Source organism: Lissotriton helveticus, chromosome 1_2 (assembly GCF_964261635.1).
Source record: "Lissotriton helveticus chromosome 1_2, aLisHel1.1, whole genome shotgun sequence".
In the NCBI taxonomy this organism is placed as follows: domain Eukaryota; kingdom Metazoa; phylum Chordata; class Amphibia; order Caudata; family Salamandridae; genus Lissotriton; species Lissotriton helveticus.
Window position 1 is genome coordinate 245691480 of NC_136058.1, and position 26482 is coordinate 245717961.

At 41.2% G+C, this 26482-nt stretch overlaps 1 protein-coding gene across 1 annotated transcript in view; it reads right to left on the reverse strand.

The window, feature by feature from the left end:
- LOC144800376 (vitamin D3 hydroxylase-associated protein-like) overlaps nucleotides 1–26482 on the reverse strand; it is a 652021-nt gene that overhangs the window by 210717 nt on the left and 414822 nt on the right. The window contains exon 7 of the mRNA XM_078671677.1: nucleotides 5548–5672. Within this exon, the coding sequence (XP_078527803.1) occupies nucleotides 5548–5672 (125 nt within the window). The remainder of the gene's footprint in view (nucleotides 1–5547; nucleotides 5673–26482) is intronic.

The window sequence follows — 26482 nt, forward strand, 5'->3', positions numbered from 1 at the left end:
CTGATGGGCTTGGACATGAGGACGTTGAATTAATGCATGTAATCTTGACGCAGTGGGTGGGAGGCGGGGGGACGTGGGAGTGTTTGGTGAGCTGGAAAATTAATTGTGCTATGTCAATTATTTGTGATTTAATTCAAAATGTCAATAAAAACAGTTAAAAAAAAAGAAATTGCCTCTTCGAGCTCGATCTGACCTTTATTTTGTCTATTTCTGCTAATTCCTGACAATTAATATGCCTCTTGCTACTCATTTCTCACCTTTATTTTGCCTCTTTCTGTATGTTTTTCACTTTTATTTTTCCTCTTTCTGCTTGTTGCTGTCCTTTATTCTGCCACTTTCTGCTCATTTCTTTTCACTTTTATTTTGTCTCATTCTGTTAATTTCTGACAGTTTCTCACCTTTTTCTTCCCTGGCTTGTCATTGCTGACCTCTATTTTGCCTCGTTCTGCTAATTTCCCACCTTTAACTTCCCTTTTTTTGCTTGTTTCTGACATATTCTGCCTCTTTCTGCTCATTTCTGACCTGTATTCTGCCTCTTGCTGCTCATTTCTCATCTTCATTCTGCCTCTTTCTGCAAGTTTCTCTCTTTTCTTCTGCCTCTTGCTGCTTATTCCTCACATGTAATCTGCATATTTCTGCTCATTTCTCACCTTTATCTTGCCTCTTTATTTCCCCCCTTTGGGCTCTTCCCCAAGACCGCGGGGGAAGCCTCAAGGCCCTCGTGGTCCGAGCCAGATCCCCATCTCCTGTGGCACCCGGCATTGCTGCTGCATGGAGGGAGCTGCTGGAAAGGCAGCTTCATCTGTGCAGGAGAATTCTGTTTCATCTCATTCCCTGCCCGCATGTCTGTGGGCAGGAAAGAGATGAAATTTCCCTTCCAGTGTGCGTGAGACTGCTCCAACCTGCTAGAACTGGAGTGTTTGCTTATTCTTGGCAGGAGCTTTCAGAGCTCCAGCTAAACAGTAGCAAACAGCTGTATTCCAGGGGAGGGAACACTCGAGACATAGCAGGAGCTGGCCCTTTGGGGTAGCGGTTGCCAGGGCCATGTATGGCTCCAGGAGAGGGCTGCACGTCCCCCTTCCTTTGTTGTGAATGGGCCACCCTGGGGAGGTGGTGGTCCCCGATGCCCGGGGTGTACATGGGCCCCCACATTTTCTGTTAATTAGCCATGGGCAAGTGGTGGTCCCAGGGCTCAAGGGGTCCATGTGCCCTCCCAAACAATGTATAATTGACCCGGGAAATTGGTGGTCCCCGGGGCTCAACCAGCCTTAGGAGGGGGGAATGTGATCCCCCTCCTTTAAAATAAAATACCCCCAGGACCCGACCTGCCCTGGAGCCCTTTTAAAAAGAAGAGCTGGGATCAGCGCGTGGTTTTTAAAAATATAATGTTGCAGCAAATTTTCGAATGTTGCAAACTCATGGCAATTTAAAAAAACAAATGCTTTTGGGAACCCCAAGACGAAGGCTTGGGGTCAGGCTGTTCCTACCCTGCCCCCTTTTAATTTTTTGAAAACTTTTTGGGTGGTACTTGACTATAACCGAATCCCAAGCTGGCTGCCAACACTTCTGGTCAAAGTGTTGGCAGCCATTCAGAGCTCTGCCTTTCCTCTCAGGAGCTCGTTATTTTTCGCGATATTGTCGCAGCTACAGATATCTCTAACTTTATTTTTTTACATTTCTCAAAAACTACTGAACGGATTCACAACAAATATCTGAAAGCGTGTGTAATTCCGTCCAGTGCTGCAGATTTGACTAAAGGTCCTAAGGGAATTTACATAGGAAACACACTTTTTTTTAACACCCCCGTCATCCACTGATTTTCTCGACCCATGCTTGATGGATTGCCCCAAAACTTAGCATGCACAAGATTAATCTTTTGGGAAAAGTTTGTGAAGATTTGTCAAATAGCGCCAAAGAAATAGGCAAGTCAAAAAATGCTTTCTTATGGAAAATGATCCTTATATTAACTACCTACTTCCAACAGCCTGTAGGTTATATATAGATAGGGTCTGGGGGGAGGAAGCTAGAAGTTTTTAATATCTATATCAGAGGGGCAAGGGGTGGTACATCCATGCTACCACTCACAGGAATTAAGGAGGAACTTGGATCTTGTAATGCAGACTCCTTTGTTTTACTTGCTGGAGATTTTAATTGTTCATTCGAACCACTTGCTAGTGAGGATATACTAGGCACTAGGGAAAATGACGTTAGGAGAGGTATTACCCCTCTCACTCTCACACCCATTAGAAGTTGGACCCAAAGTGCCATAGACCTTAATGTCCTTTGCTTAGAACATGGTCTTAGGGCAACTAATGGTAGATCTAAGTCCGACTCCCTTGGGGCACACACATTTAACAGGGTGGGCTATTCCTCACGGATTGATTATATACTCCTGAACTACAGGCTCTGGGCTCACCTGATAGATATGGTGGTCTTATCATCTACCGACAGTGACCACAATCCCCTAGCCTTGACCCTGTCCACTCCCTGGAAGGGTAAGACTCCAGCCCTAATCTCACATGTATGGAAAACAACGCACGAAGTACGCCCTTCCAATTGTGGCAGGCGGCTGAAATGGAACAAAATTGCTGTTAATGAGGGAAAGATCTTAGAAATAAAATCCATAATGTCTAATGCTATGCTGCGCTTAGACTCTCCGGGACTCAGTAAGCATGATGTTCCAACCTTGTTTTCTGAAACAACCAATGCGCTAGGCGAATTGTTCACGGTCCGCCCAGAAGGTACGAGGGGTAACACAAGAGCTGGACCTATGGGCAATGCGAGATGGTTCTCCTCCGCCTGCCGCTCTTCCAAACGGGAGCTAATTAAAGCAGTGAAAGCTAAGGATGGTGGCCAGATTAGCCTGGCTAGGAAAAATTACAGAAGGGCTATATCTAAGGCACGGGTTGAGCATGAGATATATAGATAGATACATCTAACAAAAAAGGTTTGGTGGAGAACTGAAAAAATAAAAGTAAAAGAGTTTCCCTTTTCCTGGTTGTGGATGATAGAAGGGCTGTATATTGCAGTCCGCTCTATCACTGTGTTTAATCAGCAGCTGGGGGTATGATCAGGTTTAAAGCGCACCACACAGTAACAAATTTACAGGGGAACTAATCAGTATGGATCATATTCCTTTCTTACTTAAACATGCATAGTTATAACAAAATTCAGGGATATATGAGTGGTAAGACAAGAGGTAATGCTCAAATAGAGAGGTTAGGTTGATTTAAGTCAGTATATTTATTTATCACAAAATTGATATTATACATTTTATTAACATTTCACAAAAACAAAATATCATCCATTTTATACAAAAGCATAATCATAAAACATTTTCTATTAAAAATTATAATTAAAAGGAAAAAGCACGTTAAACTGTCGACGCGGCGTTTTGGTGAACAAGTTGAACACCTTCTTCAGGACAATGCTTTCTATGGTTAAAAACTATTTTGTATTTTATAAGGCAGGGTTTTGTATATCTTCTCTGCTGTTGAAGTTATTTCTCAAGCTGTTGGTTATTCATTACCAAATGTTAGCTTTGATTAGATAAACTTGGTCCTAGTTGGTATTTTTTCTTTTTTGAGTTGAACAGAAAATTCCCCTTCTGTGCTGTTTATTAAGATATTTATCTGTTCTGTAGGTTATGTGTCTGGGCTGCAACTGAGTTGCAGCCCAGACACAGGACGGTGTGGAAGTAGCTTCAAGGAAATTTACAAAATCCCTGAAAATATAAAAGCAGGGAGATCAAGAAGCTGATCAACCAGAAAAGGAGAAGGTTGCTCACAGTTAACAATAAAAAGTTACCTGATGCTTAAACCACACCCAACCTGTTAAAGACCCCTAGCATAACGTACTAGAGTCCAAAACAGAACAGATAAATATCTTAATAAACAACACAGAAGGGGATTTTCTGTTCAACTCAAAAAACAAAAAATACCAACTAGGACCAAGTTTATCTAATCAAAGCTAACATTTGGTAATGAATAACCAGCAGCTTGAGAAATAACTTCAACAGCAGAGAAGATATAAAAAACCCTGCCTTATAAAATACAAAATTGTTTTTAACCATAGAAAGCATTGTCCTGAAGAAGGTGTTCAACTTGTTCACCGAAACGCCGCATCGACAGTTTATTGTGCTTTTTCCTTTTAATTATAATTTTTAATAGAAAATGTTTTATGATTATGCTTTTGTATAAAATGGATGATATTTAGTTTTTATGAAATGTTAATAAAATGTATAATATCAATTTTGTGATAAATAAATATACTGACTTAAATCAACCTAACCTCTATTATTTGAGCATTACCTCTTGTCTTACCACTCATATATCCCTGAATTTTGTTACACCAATGCATGTTTAAGTAAGAAAGGAATATGATCCATACTGATTAGTTCCCCTGTAAATCTGTTACAGTGTGGTGCACTTTAAACCTGATCATACCCCCAGCTGCTGATTAAACACAGTGATAGAAGGGCTGTATATTGCAGTCCGCTCTATCATCCACAACCAGGAAAAGGACAAATCTTTTATTTTTTTGTTGACTATAAACCCATTCCCTTTTCGCCATAAAGTGTGACTCCCTAATTATTTGGTATTGGTGGAGAACTGCACATGGTCCATGACAAGCATGCAGGCAACTATCAAATAACAGGGAAAGCTGAGTTGTGAACGGTTTATGCAATGTGATGTCGAGTTTTTTAAAGAGATGAGTCTTCAACTCTTCCCTAAACTGGAGTTGTATTAGGGTAATTTTGATGAATACAGGAATACCTTGAATAGTCCTCCAGTCTTGTTTTTCTTTTTTGCACTTTTTAGTCTGCAGTCCTATGGTGTTCTGATGGCTAGTGTGCCAAGAGCTACCAGAGATAGGAAGCTTATCTGCAAGATAAGGCTTATCTGCAAGATAAGAAGGGGTGCTAGTTGTGATGACTTTGTAAAGGATGCAGCTGATTTTGACACTGTGGTGGGATAGAAAGGGGAGCCAATGGAGTTCTATCAGGATGGGCCAGATGTAGTCATATTTCTTCAGGCCCTGGAGGAGACGCCATGGAGTAGGGCATTTCACCATCCAAATGAAAGATAGAATACATTGATTACAATATATAGTGTTACCTATCCACTTCATACCCTATTCACAAATCCGTCATACGAGAGGTTCAATTATATAAATTCACCAGTACACTGTTTGCCTAAATAATGTCCTCATAAGTCATATAAAACTGTTTCCGGAATTTTTGTTAATGTCCTGCAGCTGGACTTGGTCAAACAAACAATCTTCACTCACCATCATCAGAGGTTAAATGCTAACATTGACACACTAACTTCAATGTTATTTTTTGCACCTCTTTAACCAGGCTAATCATCAACATAATACCTCCTTTCCTACAATCCATACAATTGTAAATGACAGGGCAGAAATCTTCAATTCATTTAAGTCCTCGTCTTTCAATGACAGCAGCACTATTTGGAAGAAAGTACAGATGAAGAAGCAAAATATTTAGTCTTTAAAATTCTGCATAACTAGATGCATCATTCTCTTTACCTCCTCGTTGAAGGGAATTGGTGGCACGGTTGGGTCCAGGTGGAACATTTCATCACAGAGGAGGGCTCTCATGCACAGGACCAAGCTGTCGACGTCTCTTGCCATGGGGCCAATCACTGTAGGTACTAAAATTGACAGAAGGAAAACATTTGTTAATTTATTGGCATAATGATCAATCATGAATAAGGCTGTTTATCTTAATAGAGTTACAGCAAATCAGCCATAAAAATGAACATTTATTCATGCTGATGTGGTGTGTGATACTCTATCTTTGTGCCTTACATTTTCACATGATTTTCAGATATTTCCCAAAAAAAAGCAAACAATAAAGGACAGCCACATAGAGGACCTTGGGTAAAACATACTTTTGTTTGATCCATTATACTATTTCTAGCTGCAGGAATCTAATATTTAAAAAATCTTAATTTCTCCCATAACAATCCAAGGCCAAAAAGCATTTATAAAGGATGTAACAGTAACATTATTGTGGTAAACAAATGTACAGCTTGGGATAGGTTCCAGCTCCAATGATTTACTGACAATGCCAATATCTGGAAATTACCCATATTATTATTCTTGTAATAAAATCTCTTTTATTAAATGTTTTGCATTTTTGTCTGTAGTTACATGTTTACATGATGTCACAGTAATTACAAATGTAGGAAAGAACATGTCAACAGCTCAACTGAACATTCATGTAGCACTGAATTATAGTGAACGGAGTCCGGAGTTTGTTAGCATAACATCCACTGTAGTGTTGAGATCATCAATTTGCATAACTATTATTTTTTGTTCATGAGTTATTACGTTTACAGATCAGCGCTTATAGGTATGTGTACAGCCAACTACAAGTTATGGCATAATTCTTTCGGTGTTAGCGAATATCAGAAAAGTGTAAAACAATCTTTAATGAAAAAAAAAAAATTACCTCTCCTGCTACCCCCACCTCTCTATGTACGTACTCGTGTCTAGCTGTTCTGTTAACACCTGTCACCCTTATACCCTGCTGTGACGGGTTATTCAGTGTGTATCATGACAGGCATTTATTGACTAATGTGTGAATATTGAACTTGTGCACTCACTACGCCCGCGCCCAGCTATAACCTGTGTGTTTCTTGGTTTGCGGGGTCCTCAGAGTCCTCGTTGGTGTGTTGTTGTAGGCCTGCTAAGCATGTGTTCCATTGTACATCTATGGGGGTTTGTCTTAAACCTGTTTCCTCTCACCTGACAGCAATACCCTCTGCTTTAGCCCATGCAAGCATGGAATGCCACAATGCCTGCGCATGTTGTGGATCAGTTGCTTTCCATCTTTTTGAGTAGTCTCTTAGCTTCTACTATTTCCAGGTCTAAAAACCTGGAAGTCACGTTGGTGGCCGCTGTTCTCCAGCACTTGTGCAGTAGGTATACTGGCCAGGTGAAGGGTAACTCGCACCCTGTTTAGGTGTGCAGTTGGTTGGCCACTGTGCTCCAATATGCGCCAATATGGGGGCAGCTCCACAGCATGTGTATTGGAAATTACCCATATTATTGGTCAATGCAGCATTCGTATTTAATGCAAATGTTGTTTGTAATTTCTTGAGATCCTGAGCAAGAAGACGACTTTCACCATCTGCATACTCAGCAAAACCTTCAATCGCATCCCCCCGAATCCAGGAAGACTGTCATCCACGCACTCATCACCAGCAGGCTGGACTACAGGTAAGCCCTCCTATACATCTCTACTCCACAAACTCCAGACCATCGAGAATGCCGCAGCCAGACTCGTCCTCAGCATCCCAGGATGAGACCACATCACCCAGCACCCACACGACCTCCACTGGCTCCCCTTCGAAAAAAGAGTGAGCTTCAATCTACTCACACACTCCTACAAAGCTCTCCACAACACCGGACCCCAATACCTCAACAAATGAATCTCCTTCTATGCCCCCAAGAGAAACCTCCGCTCCGCTGACCAGGCCTTGGCCGAAATCCCGGCATCCACAAAGCCAGAACAGGAGGCAGATCTTTCTCCTACATCGTGGCCAAGACCCGGAACGAGCTCCCCCTCCGCATCAAACAAAGCCCCACACTGCAATCATTCAGAAAGAGCCTTAAGACCTGGCTTTTTGAACATCTGGAGCTGCCTGAAACACCCCTCCCCCAGCTCCTTTAGACCGTCATGAGTGAGTAGTGTTCTCTATATATTCCCTGGTTGATTGATTGATTGATTGAAATTCTCCATTGATTTTTGTCCTCCCAGAAGTGATATCGCCATACCACCCAGTGCTTCTCTGTTATTTCCTTTATTAGCAACAACTCTGTATACAATTCTGAAACATACGGAATAATAAAGTATGCACATCATGGGGTTGAATATATTAATAACTTTGAATTGGACTGATATTGATATTTGTTAGTGAAAAGGGTAGAAGCTAACATCCTGGCTCATGTCTTGGACTAAGAGAAATAATTGATTAACTGAAAAAAAATTTGCCCAAAAATATTAGTTTGGGTTAACAAGGACAACATTTTTCTAGAGGGATGCATTTGATTCTGTTCTAAGGGGACTAGATTTGCCAGTTCAAGCGGGACAGTTCCTATTGGAGCAGGACCAAGGTTCATTTGCATTAAATTGAGCCCTGCCTAAAGTGTCACAGCAAGGGAATTATATGGACTGGTTTGTGGCCCAGAGTAAAGTACCAGTGACTAGGATGGATTCAAGCATTGCATTCATCACTTTTTTCTCAGTGATCCTTTCATCTTTCTGTCAAATGGAATTGGGATCCTGCTGCACAAATTAATCGTTCTGTGCTCTATAAAGAATCACAAATGTTTGTTTCAAACACTTTACTCCCCATTCATAGTGAATATCACTGTTTTGAGATCAGTACTTTTAAACAAAGTAGATCTGCATTCATTTTTTATTGTTTAATGACCAACACACTTAACATTTATCTAAAAATTAAGAATTTTTTTACACATTGATCCTAAATCTTTTTGCACTCCTCACTTCATTCCTGCTTTTTAAATAACACTCACTTGTTAATTCACTTCACACTATAATCGAAGGTTGACTTTAAGGATGGAGTGAATATTTACTTTATCATTTTGATTAAGCCTGGATGGAGGTCGCGGAGTTCGGTGACGTGCAAAAAAACCTCTGCTGCGCTACATGGCACACCGCAAGCTGCAGAGTGTGTTAGCTAATTGCCATTTGCAGAGATTTTCAGTGCTGGGAGTTTTTCCACACTCTACAACCATATGAAAATGGCACCATGCACAGCACAAGCAGGCACTGCTTCCTTTCTGCTGCTTGACAAGATTTTTTACATGAGCAGCAGCTTTCTCACCACGCATTTCTCAACGCGAGCGGTCTCGAGCATACTCGACCACTTGCAATGAGAAATCGGACCGCCCACGGTGAGAAACGTCGCTGGGAGGTTGATTTTCCACGCTGGCCAACTTGACATTGACGATCGCGAACAAGGAAAAATCTTCCCGGGAGGTGGGGTTCCCTCTATCGCGCTCGCCAACTTGATGTTGATGAGCGAGGAAAAAAACTCTGAGCTCTGCGTAACGCGGAAAACTCTGCAAACGGAGTGAAGTTCATGGCCCAGGGTTAGTTTTAATAAAAACACACACACACACTCTCACCCTCAGCCTTACCCTAATACAGCGTTCTGATCTGTTGGGGAGGTAAATCCATAGTTAATATTTACTGAAACTGATACAAATGAGGTTTGTCCGTTACTGTTTCCAGAAAATATAAGTTGACTTCTAAATGGCTTATTGCTTCTTATTCTTTTATGGATGTAGAGGGAGTCATACCCTTTTATTTGTCAAAGAAGTATTATGAACGATACACTACATTCTGTGAAAGAAGAAATGCATGAATGAGTGGTTTTATAGACCACCCAACTGCTCCAGATGCTAAGAAAAAAGAGCATCAAAAGTTAACTACTTCTTAGACATGCCCTGAAAAACCAGGTTGTCCTTTTTTCAGAAAAGCCGTGCATGCTAAGGGTACGAAGCTCAGCTTGAACTTTTTTCTATCTGGAGCAGCCAGGTACGAGACCCATACATTTTCACAAAGTGTTGAGAAAAGGGTACAGGCTGTGTGTAGAAAGACTTTTTTGGCTTACCTAAAGGAGCTTATGTGTATCAATGATAATTTATGATTTACGTGATCATGTGGCAATAATTTCCTCTCTGAAATCCGGTACTGGCGTGACCAGGACATGGGGGCGCAAGTTATAGTCATCTCATTCACCAATAACTGGTGAATTTCAGTGTTTTTTGCATTTAACATTTAACATGTGATGTTATAACTGATATTTTCACCTAACTGTAATGTTATTCTAAGCTTTGATTTATTTCATTGAAATTCTTCATTTTTTATAGTAACGTTAGATATTATACCTATACATAACTATAATGTCCCTTTAACCTTTGACCTATACTTTGTCTTTTTTCCCAGTGAATATATGTGTGTGTGCTCACACATACACACACATACTTGAGCAATATGGAGCACGGGCCGGCTATAGGGACCCAGTTAGGCTCGCTGAACAAAGTACCTTAAATCATGGTTTGCATAGCGCTGCAAAGATACCTGTCAAAGATGCGTCGTGCAGCTAAAGAGATGCGTCCATTCCGAGATGTGGCAAGGCTAAGATGCAAGGTTCTGCATCGTCTGTGGTGCAAGGCCTTGCATCGTCATTGAGGATCCCGTTGACCAGGGCTTGTGAAGAAAAATCCAGAGTTGATCATGTGCTGTGCAAAGGATCAGATACAAGGAGCTGGGAGGCTGCAATGCGGAGTGCAACGTCATGGTCGAGGCTGCCATCAAAGAGGCATGCAAGGGCCTGCACAGAGGATGCATTGTGTAGCGGCCATTCTAATGCAGTGATGGGCTGCAGTGATATGCAAATCCCTGTGACTGGTCCACTCTACACTGTAACAGCAATGCTTCGGTTCTGCTTGGGGTTGTGTGGTTCAGCAGAGGAGGTGCATTTGTTCCGTTGGACGCACAAAGGCCGGCAGAGCACTTTAGATGCACTTCCAATGCTCCAGGGTGGCACCAATTGGCAGGGTAGACTCACAGATGGCAGTGAAAAGATGCTGGGTAAAAGTTGGTTGAGTCTTCTGCCCCTTTAGACTCGAGTCAGAAAGCCAGCCAACTAGCCCTTGTGTCACTCTGAGGTTCTGGGATCTAGATATGCAGATCCTGTCCTGCTCACCCAAGCAAAAGGGTTGCCAGTCACATCAACAAGGCAACAGCACAAGGAGGTAGTCCAGCAGGAGAGCAGTCCAGCAGGACAACATTCCATCAGAGTGGCAATCCTTCAACAGCACAACAGTCCTTCTTCCTGGCAGAGTCTCTACGGGTCCAGACGTGTACTGAAGAGTTGGTATCTGAGGTCTAGTATTTACATCCAGTTATGCCTTTGAGGGGAGGAGAAGCTTGTAGAGATTTCCGTTTGAAGTCCACAGGCATCCTGCCTTCAATGTCCTGAATCCAGACTAAGTACAGGGGGTTTATAACCCTCTGTGTGGAGGCAAGATACAACCGATTCAGGTGCAAGTGGGCTGTACCCAGCTCCACCCTCCCATCCTGTCAGTGATGGCCCATCTAGGTGCACCTAAGTGTGTGGATGGCGTGGAGGAATACCAAGAAACCAGCTGTCAACTGCACCCTGTTATGTGACCCAGGGACAGGCTATAAGCACTAAATGGTAAAGTAGGAAAGCAACAACTTTCTAAAAGTGGCATTTTCAAAGTTGTAATATAAAATCAAACACAACAATGATGGACAGAATGTGGATCAATGTCACACATTCACCCCAGTCCAAAGATCTGGGCCCAAATCCATCGTTTTTCCACTCCACACCACCCTGGGTTAGACAATGGCGATATGCAAATCAGCGCTGACCCTGTGCCCCATGGGAACAGTCCAGTCCGAACTACAAAAGCCATGTCCTTCCCAGAACGGAAACAAGCATCCGAGGACCGGCCCGGTTTCGAGGTAACACCTCTCATCAGCCCGGCTAGCTTGATTCCAGTGGTGTGTAATATAAAATCAGACTTCACCATAAGTTAAGATTTTTCATTACAATTCCAGGGACATGCACTGGTTACCTTTTCTCATTTAGAAATTACAGTTTAATAAATGTAAAAATGCAACTCCAATGTTATCCTACAGGAGAGATGGGCCTTGCAGTAGTGACAAATTAATTTAGATTTTGCTCACCATCAGGACTTATAAAACTTAAAAGTACATGCTCTACTTTTTAAATACACTGAACCCTGCCCTCTAAGCTGTCCAGGGACTATCCTAGGGGTGACCTATACATATTTAAACGGAAGGTTTAGGCCTGTCCAAAGTTTTATTTTGCCAGGTCGAAATGGCAGTTAAAAATCTGCACACACACATGCAGGTATGGGACAAGGGCAAATGTCTTCTTAAGTGGGTCAACGATTCAGAAAAGGGGGTGGTGATGAACAGAGTGTCTGAATTAAGCAGACCACTCTTACCCAGTCCAAAGATCAGGGCTTGATCCATCACCGTTATTTATCTCACTGCCCCATCCCAGCTCAGAACCTGGCTATATGCAAATTAGTCTGTCCCTGGCCCAGTGCATCATGGGAACAGGGCAGACCAAACTACCAAGCCAATTCTTAAGTGGGTGGCACAATCAAGTGCTGCAGCCCCACTGGTAGCATTTAATTTACAGGCCATGGGCACATGTAGGGCCTATTTACTAAGGAATTACAAGCAAATCAAATATGCCAATTGGGGATCAGCTAATGTTACCATGTTTTATGGAGTGAGCACATGCAAATAGGTATTGGTTAACAGTGGTAAAGAATGCAGAGTCCTAATGCCAGCAAAAACGAGATCAGCAAAAATGTAGGAGGAAGGCAAAATAAATTGGAGGAAGATCACCCTAAGACTGGCAGGTCTAACAACACACTTTTTTAAAGTTGCTGGGGGGCTGCTGCACTTCCAGCAGCCCCCCAGAACATTAATTAACATGATAGGTGGTGTCAAAGCCTATTTTTGGGCACCAGAGGTAACCAAAAATACCTATGTATAGCCCTGGCATGGCTTTATGGCGCACTGCCCCGGCAGAAGCAGTGAACATTAAATTGTTAGAATAGAAAATTCATGTTTGCACATTGTTCTATGTATGTTAGCATTCGCTGCACCATTTTGTCTGCTCCTTTTTGAGTTATAATAAAAACATATTCTTCGTTATTTCCGAGAAATGGCCTCTGTTGAGTTGTGTTTCTCCAAGTCTAAGTTTTGCTTCACAAATAAATACACTGTTCTTATTAGCGCATACCTTTCCCTGCAGATAGGGGCCTGCTGCCACCTGTTTATTGGCGGGCAGGGGCAGAGCTACCTTGAGTGGTAGATAGTGTGTGCCTGGCCTCAGAATCGAAGCTTATTTTCTATACTTCACTGTTTAGCTGCTTCTGCTTGGAAAATTACACAGTGGGTGTGCCTTTGTTTTTAAATGGTTGTAATATATCTTTTTGCTTGCTGAAGTTAGTCCCTCTGCAACACTCATAGCGACTGGGCAGACAGGGGTCCGCTCCGACTGTACTTTGAATAAATAATTATTGGTTTGTATTTTCTATAGTCTGACCGACTTTTCATTTGTATGGAAGGCTGAGAGGTGGTCAGTAGTGACCCGAGTGACCTGAATCGGGCCACTTCCTTCAGTTGGCGCGCGAAAAGGAACTCCTTCGGGTGAGTGATCCATCCCCTTCTGCCGACAGGGGAGAGGTCAAGGCCATCGCCAGGTGGGACTGACGGTTCAGGGATCACTGTAGGAGGAGCATAGATTGCTTGCAGCTGCCCCTTCTGTCCTCCCAAACGGTGCCTCGCCCAGCAGTCATCTCGCTTGGAGTCCTAAATGAGAAAACCCTTGGATCTGACTGTTTGATCTGAAGAGTTGGCAGCGCAGAATTAGCTTGTTTGACCTGAATATATCAGGTGAGTTTGTTTTGGTTCTTTCTGGATATGGAACCATTTTGGTTTTAATTTGGTACGGTCTGAGGACCGTCTTTGGGATAAAAGAATTTGCAATTGATTTGCCAGGCATAAATAGTGAACTTGTTTTCTTTTGAGAATGCCTGGTATCAGTAAACTGTTTTCTTTGTGCTGTCGCTGTTGTTCTGCAGATGCTTGATTGGAAGAAGTTCAGCCGGCGCCTCCAGAAGGCACTCCTAATTTTGAGATGTATGTGAAGCATAGCCTTGGCCCTATTATGCTTAGTACATTATGGCACAAATATATGAGGGACAATGCTGAATTGCAGTGGCCATTGATGGGAACATTTGATGAACAAAAAATTGGGTTCTTACAGGAACAGCTATTTAAGAGATGAAGTAGACAGTATATGTTTGATTCTCTCGGAACATGGCAGAATGTAACTAAACAGACGATTGAAAATGGAAAAGGATGCACGAAAGGAGAGAAGGCAGACATTGGTTTAGAAAGCTGTAGTATATGACAAAGAAGAACAGGAGACAGGAGTTGAATATGCAGATAGGAGATTTCGGTTGCAAATTGACAGATCTTACTTGGCCCAAGAAGAAAATGATACTTTTGTGGAAGAATTGCTAGATCCTTGACCCCCACCTCTGTATACCCCGCAAAGGATATATCCTGCTGTTCCCTCACGGTCACTACAGCCTGCCACATATGTTTCAATTGCTCCTGTGTCTACAGTTGGTGCTTTTAGCAACAGCACCTCCTGTTTCTTCTTTGTCCTTGCCATCCTTGGCAACAGTGGGTATTAGCACACCTGCTGTTTTGACTCCTGTATTCTCTTGCGCTCTCTCCCTTTCGGTAAAATCACCAGCAACGATTGTACCTGTTACTTCTGTCACTTCTCGTTCTCTGGTTTTCCTTCCCCTGGTATCTGTAGGTAGTGAAACGCCGGTTCGTGGATTTGAGGATAGAGATTTGAAATTTAAGGAGCGCATGGATCCATTTGTTCAATCTGAGGTGGAAGACGCAGAGAAGAAGGTAGTAGCCAATCAGCCAGAGCAATGGAATCATAATCCCATGTATAGTGTGGAGGATGTTTGGAGCGTGATAAAAGATTATGAACACTTTGTACAACAGCATGCCCTTACGCATATGTCTGCTATGTTAATTAAGCTTTGGCAGCAACATTTTAGTGATGATGCACCACAAATTCTGTTTGATATTAAAGACTGGGTATATGCTAGTGGTATCAAGCCTGGCAACGTTTTTGGGAGTTTCACGACATTAGTTGCCTATAGGGGTAGGTTTCATGGCAAGAGTCCCACTCCGGTATCCCAGTTTCCGATGTGGGAAGTTCATCCCATATATCACCCAGAGATACCAGAGTTATGGATCAGTGAGGTAATGTTACTCGTGCAGGTGTAGCGGCCCATTTCCAGGAGCAATTGGTTTATATTCTAACTTCACCGATGGCTTTATTAGAGTTCTGGAGGACCATAAACTTTGTTTGTCAACATTGACAACAAGGTCATGACCCGCACAGAACTCCTCAAATCTTGACTGACATTCCCTTATCTGACCCACAAGGAGAACTATATGTTGATGGCTCTTGTTTCAAATTACTAGATGGCACTACAGCTGTGGCTTATGCTATTACCACACTGCGTACAGTAGTAGATACATCACGAGTCCTTTATCAGTTGGCTCAAGCTGCCAAGCTAGCTCCCTTATTCGAGCTTCTGAATTAAGTGAGGGACTGGTTGTCAATATCTATACTAACAGTCGGTATGCCTTTGGAGTCGCACATAATTGTGGGCGACTCTGGACTGAGAGAGGGTTCCTTATTTACCATGGCACCAGAATCCAGCAAAGGCACATTATATTGAGGCTTTTGTCTGCTTTGACACTCCCCAAGAAATTGGCAAGTGTAGTGCCCACTACTAGGTCACTGATGATATAGGTAGAGGAAATGCTTTTGTAGATCAGACAGCTAAGGAAACGGCTCAGACAAGGATGAAAATAATGTTTGTAGCAGGTCCGAGTAGGTGGGTACCGGAGGTTGTCATATTCGAGGACACCCTTGAGAAAGAGATACAAAGTTAAGCCACGATAGAAGAATTAGCAGTGGGGCAGGAGAGTTCAGCACAGTCAAAGGATGAAGGATGTTGGATTGATAAATCAGGGAAGCATAGATGGATGTTGCCGATGCATATGTTCTTGCTGTGGTCACTATGGGCCATAGTCCAGTTCATATTAGTGCTAAAGCATTTGTAAATTAAATTATTATATCATGTATGGCAGAATGAAAATATCGACACACTTGGTAAATAATTGCATGGCATGGCATGCATGATGCATAATCCCGGGAAGGGTACCCCTACACGGCCTGGTAATTTTGCACCGCCCACTTTTCCTTTTGAAGACCTTCAAATGGATATCGAATTAGAGAGATACAATAATTTGATGTATGTTTTGGTGGTTGTATGTGCATTTAGTACTTGGGTTGAGGCTTACCCCATTAAATACAATATAGCCATTATGACTGCAAAGGTACTTCTGAAGGAATTCTTTCCTTGTTTCGTCTTCCTCTGATTGATTTGGAGTAATAACGGAAGTCATTTATTTTAATGCAAAAAGAGATTCAGTTGATATGTGATAGTTTACACAATTATTTATTTATTTATTTGAAAAGTTTTATAGAGCACGAACCAGACCCTTGCGGGTATCAGAGCGCTTTACAAGCAGTGAAAATTATACAACACAAAAACAAAAGATCAATATATATTAAGCAGTGAGAGTTATACAACGCAGTACGAAATACAAGTATGCGTGTCCATATTGTGCATAAATACAACCAATGAGAGAGGTAGATCAAGACTGAATCCTACGTTGTGCCAAATAGGATACAGATAAAGGTGCGGGCCGAGAGAGCCGAATGTCATGTATGTTGTCTATTTGCATCTATAAAAGTCATGTCCTTCAGTGAAGCTCATGTGAATTTTTCCATGAGAATCGCCTTTACTTCCTTTTTGAACATTGCGGTAGACTAGGTAAGTCTGGTTTCAGGGGGTAGTGCGTTCCAAATCCATAAAGCAAAAGTTCCATGCTGTCAATTATCCGCAGTCAGCAGATTTAGTTGAGAAGTACAATGAAACTCTCAAGCTCAAACTGGCTCAAACTGGCAAAACTTCAGGAGACCACAAGGTTAAAGTGGCCAGATGCTCTACCATTAGCTTTCTTGTCAACAAAAATGACAGCACATTCTAGCACAGGATTGTCACCATATGAGGTTGTGTTCGGGCACCTGGCAAATGTCTGGGGCGTCCCGCTACCTTGTCAGTTCTCTTATATTGAGTACCCAATGTTGTTGGATTATCTCGGCCAGGTAACACACAGTTTATGTTCTATTCACCAACAGGCACAGGATTCCCTGCCTTCAACGCCAGAGGAACCCGACCATAATATTCAGCCTGGAGATTGCGTATTTATTAAGAATTTTCTTGGTTCTAGTCTGCTCCATACCTTAGATTAAGAGCGGTTGGAATCTCTTTTCAAGTCTAACACCCCGCAATGGGAGTCAGAAACACCGGGGCTGGATTCTCTGCGAGGAGGATGACAGCGTCTGGTCAGTACGTCAGGCGGGACTCGACTTCCTTCCGAACCTGCCGTGGCGAGCTGTGCAAGCATGGAGCTGTGACTTGCCATAGCAAGTGAAGGTATATTTATACCTTGAAGGTGTTTAGGAATGCCAGTATTGAAGTAAAAGTCGGGCAGAGGAACATCATGAATGAACCCCTAAGGAATAGATGTTCATGCATAATAAATGAGTTCTTGGAGAAATCCATAATCCAAGCAAGGGGAAGTCGTAAAGGCTTAAGAGTCTGGTTTTCCAAGAACTCGTGACGTGGATGGACAAATGTAGGTGGCCATGCCTGTATTTGGTTAGAGTGGATAATGCCGAAATAAGGATTGGATTTCTGTGCCTAAATAAGGGCAAAGTGAATCGTGCCTATATAAGGGCACAATTAGGGAAACCTATGTACAGTATTTAAATCGACACACAACAATTCCATCTAGACAAGTTTCCTGGCATATTAATCTCAGATATAGGGGTTAGTCAGAGGGATCCCCACTATGCTCTTGATAATACAGGAAGTATTAGAAAGAAGTATAAGTATAATCACATAGTAATGTTATAATGGTTGAATAATACAGACACTAGCATTTAGTAAGAAGAGGACACAGATGTTTCCAACTAAACTTACTGTCAAAAGAATGCCCTTTAAGGGATTCCTTGCCCTTTAATACACAGTGGCATGACATGCGTGGGTGAGTATACAAGAGCAACTGTATGTAACTATGAACTATACGTACTAGTTTCTAGAACGTTATGCAAATACATGACGTGAAAATTATGACTCTGTTTCACTATATTCTGTCACCTTGACATTGAACCATCTCTATATCTGATGCAAAGTATCCTCTCCCCTGTTAATATTCATTACTCTCTTACAGAATCTAAATCTATATGATATCTAGAAGGATGAGGTCTAAGGTACACAAAACCATAAATAAATAATCATGTATTCACTAGTACCCTAGCTCTTCGTTATTATTGGGAAGCAGGTGGTGTTTTTACAATTGTTATTGATATATATTGCCATATATGTGGCCTGACCAATTTATTGTTAATTATGAAGGTATAAAGTGTATCTGCATCAACGGAAAGAACAGAAAGAATAAATGTGTTATGCACCCACTTTATGAAGGTTTGAATTCTACAGTGTTCTGTTGCATTAACATGACTGTCCTTTATATTATGCCTTACTTGGTTTTAGCTGTCTGTAGGCAACAAATATGTTGCATCTGATATAGACTTAGAATGGATGTTGGGTCTGCCACTTGCTTAGTAATAGACGGCTTTCTTGTATGCTTCACTTTCCGGATTAATTTGCCTTCCTCCGTATTATTGTTTTTTCCTGCCCAAGGAGCATTTTTTCTCATCAAATTTGATTGGGTATGCTTTATACATCCAATGCTCATGGCAGGACCTTGAATTACAGTACATGAGGGACTATTTTGTCTTCCGCTCTCTATTTCCATTTCCTCCCTGCTCCACCATCCTTTCCAACCTCCTAGATTCATTTTTTTTATTTAGCTCCCCCCGCATTCACTTCAGCCCTGTCCACTAAAGGCTGCCAATACAGCTGTAAATCGCCATCTTTGATTTTTTTTTTTAACTATTCCAAGATGGACGACCATGCATTTGCATGCATTTCTGGCCATCTTTGAATGGTTTGTCTTAAATGCCATCAAAGCTCATTCCAAGATCCCACTGTGTGGGCTCATGCTTGTGTGTGCATGGTAACCATCTTGAAATGCTTTTTAAAAACAATTCTTGAAAAGCTATTCCAACATGACTGCTGTGCATGCGCGTGCACTATGATCATCTTGAAATGAGTTACCATAAAGCAGAAGAAGGGTCCTTCCTCACACCTAGACAGGCTGGAGGAGAAAAGGCAACATTTGAAAATGATATAGGCAAAGTGAGAGGGTGGGGGGGGAATCTGAATGTGGGCAATATTTTTCCAAACTTCTATATTTCTTCTATATTTCTTTCACCTGAAAGACCACAGGATATAAGATGCTATTCTGGGCGGGAGGTCATCTGGGAGTCATCTGGAACAGTGGGGATACCGTTGATTTTCAGTTTTGATGTTTAAATCAGGAAGGAAGTTTTAAAGATTAGGTGTCAGTCAGTTGGAGGCATCAGGACTAGCTAGTGTCAATACTGAAGAAATTTGTGTGAGATCTTCCAAAAACTTCCTTCAACATCTGGTCGGAGAGCTTTGGGATTCATGCCAGTAGCAGAGTGTAGAGAAAAGGACGAAAGGGTTGGAGAGGAAGGAAAAAGAAAAAGAGGCAGACAGAAAGAGGAAAAAGAAGAGAAAGGGAGCAAGAAGACCTCTCTACTACTTCATACTGGACTTAAAACACATGTTCTGTATCTAGGCTCATCTGTGCCTATATGTGCCATATGAGTTTTGAAACAATCTTTGTTGGCTTAATGTTGTTGGTTTATAATGGTACCGTTTCAAATAGAGAGGGAAAAGTGATCCAGCTAAACCAGGTAGAGGCAAAGGGGTCGCATAAAGGAGACTTGGAACAGTGTAAGCAAGAGGAGGGTGGGGAAGACACTTATATTCCCGTTGTACAGGATCCTGATAAAAGTGCTCAAACCCAGTAATAATTGAAGAGCAGGTTTATTGGTACAACCATCAACAGCAAGAGCTCAGCAACTGACTCTCACAACACTAGAATGTTATCATTCATCCTATGATGTAGTGTACTCTATATTCTATTAAAGTGACAGTAATCATAACACATCCATTATCCATAAATAAAAGATAAAAATTTAACTTACAGACAAAGAAGAAAAATATGAGACATGTAAATAAGAAAAGTGTATCAGTACATAATATAATCCCTGAATTTCCTAGGCACTTGTTTATGTCTTCCAAGCGTATTATTCAAGTTACATCCTGAGGAGATACCCTTGGAATTATCTTTAAATTCAGAACCATTAATAGAATGATCCTTTAATTCCGTGCACTTTGCTAACTTAGACATGTTCCAAGTACAACCATTGTCTAATGTTACAACATTTTTCTTAATTGCGACAATGGTGAAAGGGCCACAGAAATTGGAAGTACCTTTGTACCCATGCTTAGGTTTTTTCACCAGCACACTATCACCCACATTTCACTTCCTCAGTTTAACAGCCATCTTATCATCATACCATTGCTTATACTTTTTTTGATACTTGGTTAGCACATCCCTCCTTCTCAACTCACAAACCTTCTCCGGAAGCCAAGCTGGATTAAGTTTTGAACTAGCCATTCTTCCCCTCAAAGCTTCAAAAGGAGATTTCTGCATGATAGCATTAGGAACCGTGAGATATGCCCACCATGTCTCCCTTTAACACACTACTAAAAGAAACTTTAGACTCCAAAGCTCTTTGTGCACAACTCTTCACTACCCTATTCATTCTCTTTGTAAGACCATTGGCTTGAGGAGAATAAAGAGCTGTCTTCTGATGAACAATTCCAAGACTATTGAGAAAAACATCCATCTTGTTGGAGGTAAATTGTACCCCATTATCAGTGAGTAAGTACTTAGTTATTGAATTCCTAAAAGACGTGTTTGTGTCAGAAGGAGTTCCTGCCTTAGAATTGACCACCCCCATACACTTTGAAACTACCCACTTCGAGGTATAATCCACCAACAATACCACAAACCTTTCATATGAAGGCATCAGCTCAAAAGGACCAGCAATATCAAGTCCCACCTTAGTCCAAACCGCAGCAGGAACCTCCACAGGAGAAAGAGGAGACTGACAGGTGGTGCGTGATTTATCATTAACAGCACACAAGTGACAATCTTTCACAATTGCCTCAACCATTCGATCCATTCCAGGCCACCAAAATCTTTCTCTGAGACGTGCCTTGGTGAGGCTTCTCCCCAAATGACCCTCATGAGCCAATTTGACCACTTTTTCCCTTAATTTACCTGGAGGAACTACTCTATCACCTCTCATTAGATTATCTTGCACTTGCAATGTTATCATTCATCCTATGATGTAGTGTATTCTATTAAAGTGACAGTAATCATAACAGATCCCTTAGAGAATACTATAAGATTTAGCAATATTGGCAATGTTAATTATAATCTGGTGATAGAGCCCATGTCAGCAAGTATAACCGATAAACCTTCGAAGTTACCTTTCATCTCGTGAAACGTAGCATGGCTCAATAGGAACACTAGAGACACAGATTGGCATGAGTACATTGAGCAGAGTGATATCTGTCTTTTACAGGAAACCTGGGCCTTAGAGATGCCACATAGAGTAGGGTACAAGACTTTCAATGTAGAAGCAATTCGATCTGTTAGAGGGAGACCATCAGGGGGTCTTGTAATATGGATAAGAGTAACCCTTGCTATTGAAATATCCCAACTGAGTATAACATCACAAGATATAGTTGGTGTAAAAATTACAACTAAGGAAGGAAGGATAATACACATATTCAATATTTACAACAGACATAGCCTAGCTTCTAAAGAGTCATTGATAATTGAACATATGGACTCCATCTTAAATTCATTAGAAGAAAAGACAAGCATAATAATAGGCGGGGACCTAAACTGTAATTTTGAACCTGTGATAGGGCTCTATAATATATTTTCAGATGAAGATATGGCTAACAATATCTCTGCACTAGAAAGCACTAGTATGGTACCGTGTACAGTGGCAGTGGTACAAATAATGAAATTAGTTGCTGGGCACGGTTTAAGAGCGTGTAACGGACGTTTACCATCGGACAGGCGAAAGGAGTACACATTCTGCAGGAGTAACTCTTGGAGTAAAATAGATTACATATTGGTATCACTAGAAGTTTGGTCCTATGTAATCGATTTAAGAGTAGAACTAAGAACATAGAGTGATCATCGTCCCCTTCAACTAACATTATCTGATCAATTATTTCCCCTCCTTACGCAGAATACTGAGGATTCCAATACCACTTCAGACGACTTTATAGTAAGCAATAATCGCCGGTCCCTGAAGTGGGCACAGATTTTAGGAAATACTGAGGTATTGGCAAATATTTATAACACCTTTGCAGATATTTTTGGATCGTATATAGATTCAACCATAGAAAAAGAATGCTTTTTGGAAACGCACAGAGATCTGGTGGTAGCATTGGCTCCAATAGTGACTAAAAGCTCAAGAAAGGTGAAAGGAGGAAGTAACAACCACCTTAACTAAATAAACCCTTGGTATGATAAAGGTTGCCACAAAGCTAGGACTGAATTAATAATGGAAATCAAAAAAGACAATGTAACTAGAATAAGGGAGAATAGGTTAAAGTACAAGACAACTTTTGATAAAGCGAAAAAAGCATGGGACGATGACAATTGGTCCGAATTACTCAATGCAGCAAAAAGCAAGGACCAATTAGGCTTCTGGATTCTAGTAGCTAAAGGTAAACAAAACAGGGAAGGAATCCAAAGATGTATACCTTGATGCTGCGACTTGGGTCGATTATTTTACAAAGTTGTATGCCGTAATTAGGATATCTCTACCTAATGATGGTTTGGTACCAAGACAAAACGATGCCAACTTAGTTTTTAGTTTAGAGGAAACAATATTAGCGATTAGTGCAATTAAACCAGGAAAAGCCCCTTGACCAGATAAAATCCCTGGTGATTTGTTAAAGCACGATATTAGTGTCTGGGGTCCGTACATTAATCATTTATGCAATGCCATAGCATCAGGCACTGCAATCCTGGGAACCTGGAAAGGGGCAGAAATCACCACCATTTTTTAAACAGGTAACCATTATGATCCAGTGAATTATCGCCCAATTAGTTTATTAGATATTTTACAGAAGGTTTTTGCAAGGCACATTTTAAATAGACTAAACATGTGGATTGAGGAAAATAACGTATTATCAAAATTTCAGGCTAGTTTTAGACTAAAACTTAGTACAACGGACCAGGTCTTTACGTTCACTTGTTTGTGTTGGAAATATGTCAACTTAAGAAAGGGACACCTTTATGTCGTCTATGTAGACTTAAAGGTGGCGTTTGACCTCATCCCTCGAGCACTGTTATGGGAATCATTGAGGCAACAAGGGGTGCCAGCCAATTTACTTGCGCAAATAATAAGATTACATAATGATAACTATGCAAAAGTATGATGGGGACGAGGAGCGAACTAACTGCAGCAATCCCCATAAAAAGGGAGGTTTGCCAAGGTTGAGTATTGGCACCTACATTATTCTTACTGTATGTAAATGATATCCCAAACTTTTTGAACGGGTATGAGAATGATGCACCAAAATTGGGGGGAGAGAGGGTGTCAGCACTTTTATTTGCTGATGACACCATATTAATATCGCAAACACCAATGGGGCTGCAATGCTTTGTTGATTCTTTCCACATATACTGTAAAATCAAAGGCCTTGAAATAAATATTAGTAAAACTAAATACATGGCCATAAACCCCCATAAAACATTTAGGGTAAATTTAGCTTTGAATGGCCAAAAGTTGGAGTATGTACAGAGTTTTAATTATTTGGGTATATCCTTGGACACGAAGCTATCCTGGAAGACTCAAATAGAAAAAAGTAAGATAGCCCTGACCCAAAATTCACTACCAAATATGAAAATATATAGGAGCAGCCTCTCAAATGCTGTATCTCCAGCTTTGGAGGTATCTAAATATAAATGCCAATCTGCTGCTTTGTATGGGGCCGAAATATAGGGCCCCTATTGTAAAAAGAACTTTGAAGTGGGGGAAAATAATTTTACAGGATGCTTTTAAATCTCCCCGTACGAACACCACTAGTACCAATTCCTTTGGATTTGAATGTTTAACGGACAGACCATTATGCGGTTTTGAGACCACTTACATTTTGTAGAAGACTGTGGTCCACCCCGGAACTGATGCACTACAAGGCTGGCCTAGAAGAAATCATGGAGTTGGGCCATAACAACAGTATTTTATGGCTCAGGCATGTTTGTTCATGGCTGAGAAAGATTGTGGTCTGTCCCAGTTTTGGGACGATCCAACTTCATTATCTCTAGCCTCTAAGAAACTGTTAAAATCTACTTTCTGGGCCCATATCAAAAGTAGTGTACTGCAAGGTTCAATGAGTCGGGTATTAGCGACCAGGTTTCCCTCGTTTAAGGATACATCAAATTTCGAGCCATTTCTGGACGAGGTACGTCCACAACTGGCAAAAACGTTATATATGAAATTTAGATATGGGATATTGAACACTAATGTAGTCATATCAAGATGGGCTACTGATCAGACAGGAAATGACGACAAAGGCCTGTGCTCCTTATGCCCAGATAACACTAAAGAAAATGATTTGCGTATTTTATTATTTTGCTCGCATATGCCAAGCCCAGGAAAAAATGGATCAAACCTATTTGTTTACATTTAGGTATACGATCATGTAAAGAGACGGAAAGAATTTTAAAAGGTCTGATACAGCGCAAGTAATTGTTTTTGGTGTAAGCAAATTCTTACTAGCTCAGAGTTTCCTAAGGGCTAAAGCAGGACTGAAGTTATAATGAACTGTTCAATTATCCCAGAGATATTCCAAAAAACTTGGCTATGTGCGATGAGTTAATAAGGGAATTTTATTGTATAAATGTAATCCTAAAAATGTTGTTAATTGTTCTAATTTTATTGTATAAGAACAAAATCAAACAGGTAATGAAATATGTTTTAAATACCTGAAATATCCTCTTTTTAACCTTGGACGCCTTTTTTAATATATTTATATCTGTATTTATGTTTTTAACAAATGGGAAATATAAAATCACTAACTACCTTTATTTATATTCTTTGTGTAGAATTATTCGTAAGTTTGCATTGCACTTCTCGTATTTGTACTCGGAAGTAAACATGTTTTATGTATCTCTTAAGGTCTAAAGAACCTAAATAAAGATATCGAATTGAGTTGTTGGTTTCTTTTTTGGTCATTTGGCCATTGTCTACTCCATTATACATCAAGAAAGCATAACCACTTTCCTATTTCTATTTTTCTTTTCCCTCCTGAATGAAACCCACAGCTAAATCTATATGTAGACAGACATATAAAATAAGTTAGCAGTAGGGGGGGAAGGATCCTCTCATGTTGAATGCCCCTGACCCATGTAGGCCTTATTAAGGGCAGAAACATGTCTGTTTTATCATGATCAGGATGTGTGTTATACAAGACACTTGATTGCCATATTTTCATTCATGTGACTGGGGAGCACCAATAAATTAACGTAATCACTTTCTTCTAGGTATTTGTAATTCTATTCTATTCCTAGAGCCCCAGTTTACCTTACTCATGAGAAGGTTTCATATGTAACCCTTCCAAAAGGTAAAGCACAGCGTATACACCTTATGGGTCTGCAGTGAGGAGGGGCTGATGATGAAGCATGCAGCTTATGTAGATTAGAATTTGGATCCTTTTTAGATAAACTATCTAAATTACCTCTAATGTGTATAAGGCACCTATTTGTGCCTTATGTATTTAGGGAGGTCACACCACAATTCCCTGAAACTTGTTCCTATTACTTGCCTACTTTGTATGTTGTAGGAAACTGGGTTTTGGTTGCAGTAGCTCTCCACGTATTGGTATTTGATGAAAATTTGACTGAGGTGTACTGGGTGTCTGCTAACCAGGTTCCCAGTGCCAGCGTTCTTTCCCTAAAAACGGTCAATTATTTACCCAATGGGAAAAACCTTTAGCACCCTCTGTAAGTGCCAAGTAAATGGTACCTCTGGTACCCAGGGCCTGAGGTACTAAAGAGGGTCCCTAAGGGCAGCTTGACCAATTGTGCCACCCTAAGGGACCCCTCAACAAGCACATGCAAGGCTGCAATTGCAGGGTGTGTATCTTGGTGCTGACAAAAGATAAAACGCAACATGATACACATCCCTGTGTGCCATGTGCCCTACCACTGCATGTGATATTTGTATGTCACCCCTATAGCAGGCCTGATAGCGATAAGGCAGGGTTCTTATTACTGCATGTGAGGGCATACCTACGTGAGCAGATATGCCCTGTGCTGGTCAGTTCCATTACTGTCATTACAAGTGACCAGGGAAGCCATTTTAGAATATGTGCTGGGCACTGGTGACAACAATTTCCCCACCTACGTGATGGTTTCAATTAAAATAGGAATGTTTGGTATCAAACATCTTGTACTGGTAAACCCACACTGATGCCAGTATTGGGTTTACCAATACATGCACCTAGAGGGCACCTGAGAGGTTCCCCTTGAAAACCTACCTACCTCTGGTGTCCTTGCTGACAGGTTCCTGCCAGCCTGCCGCCCAAGACACTGTTCTGACCTCCTAGGGGAGAGCCTTTGCTATCAGGAGAC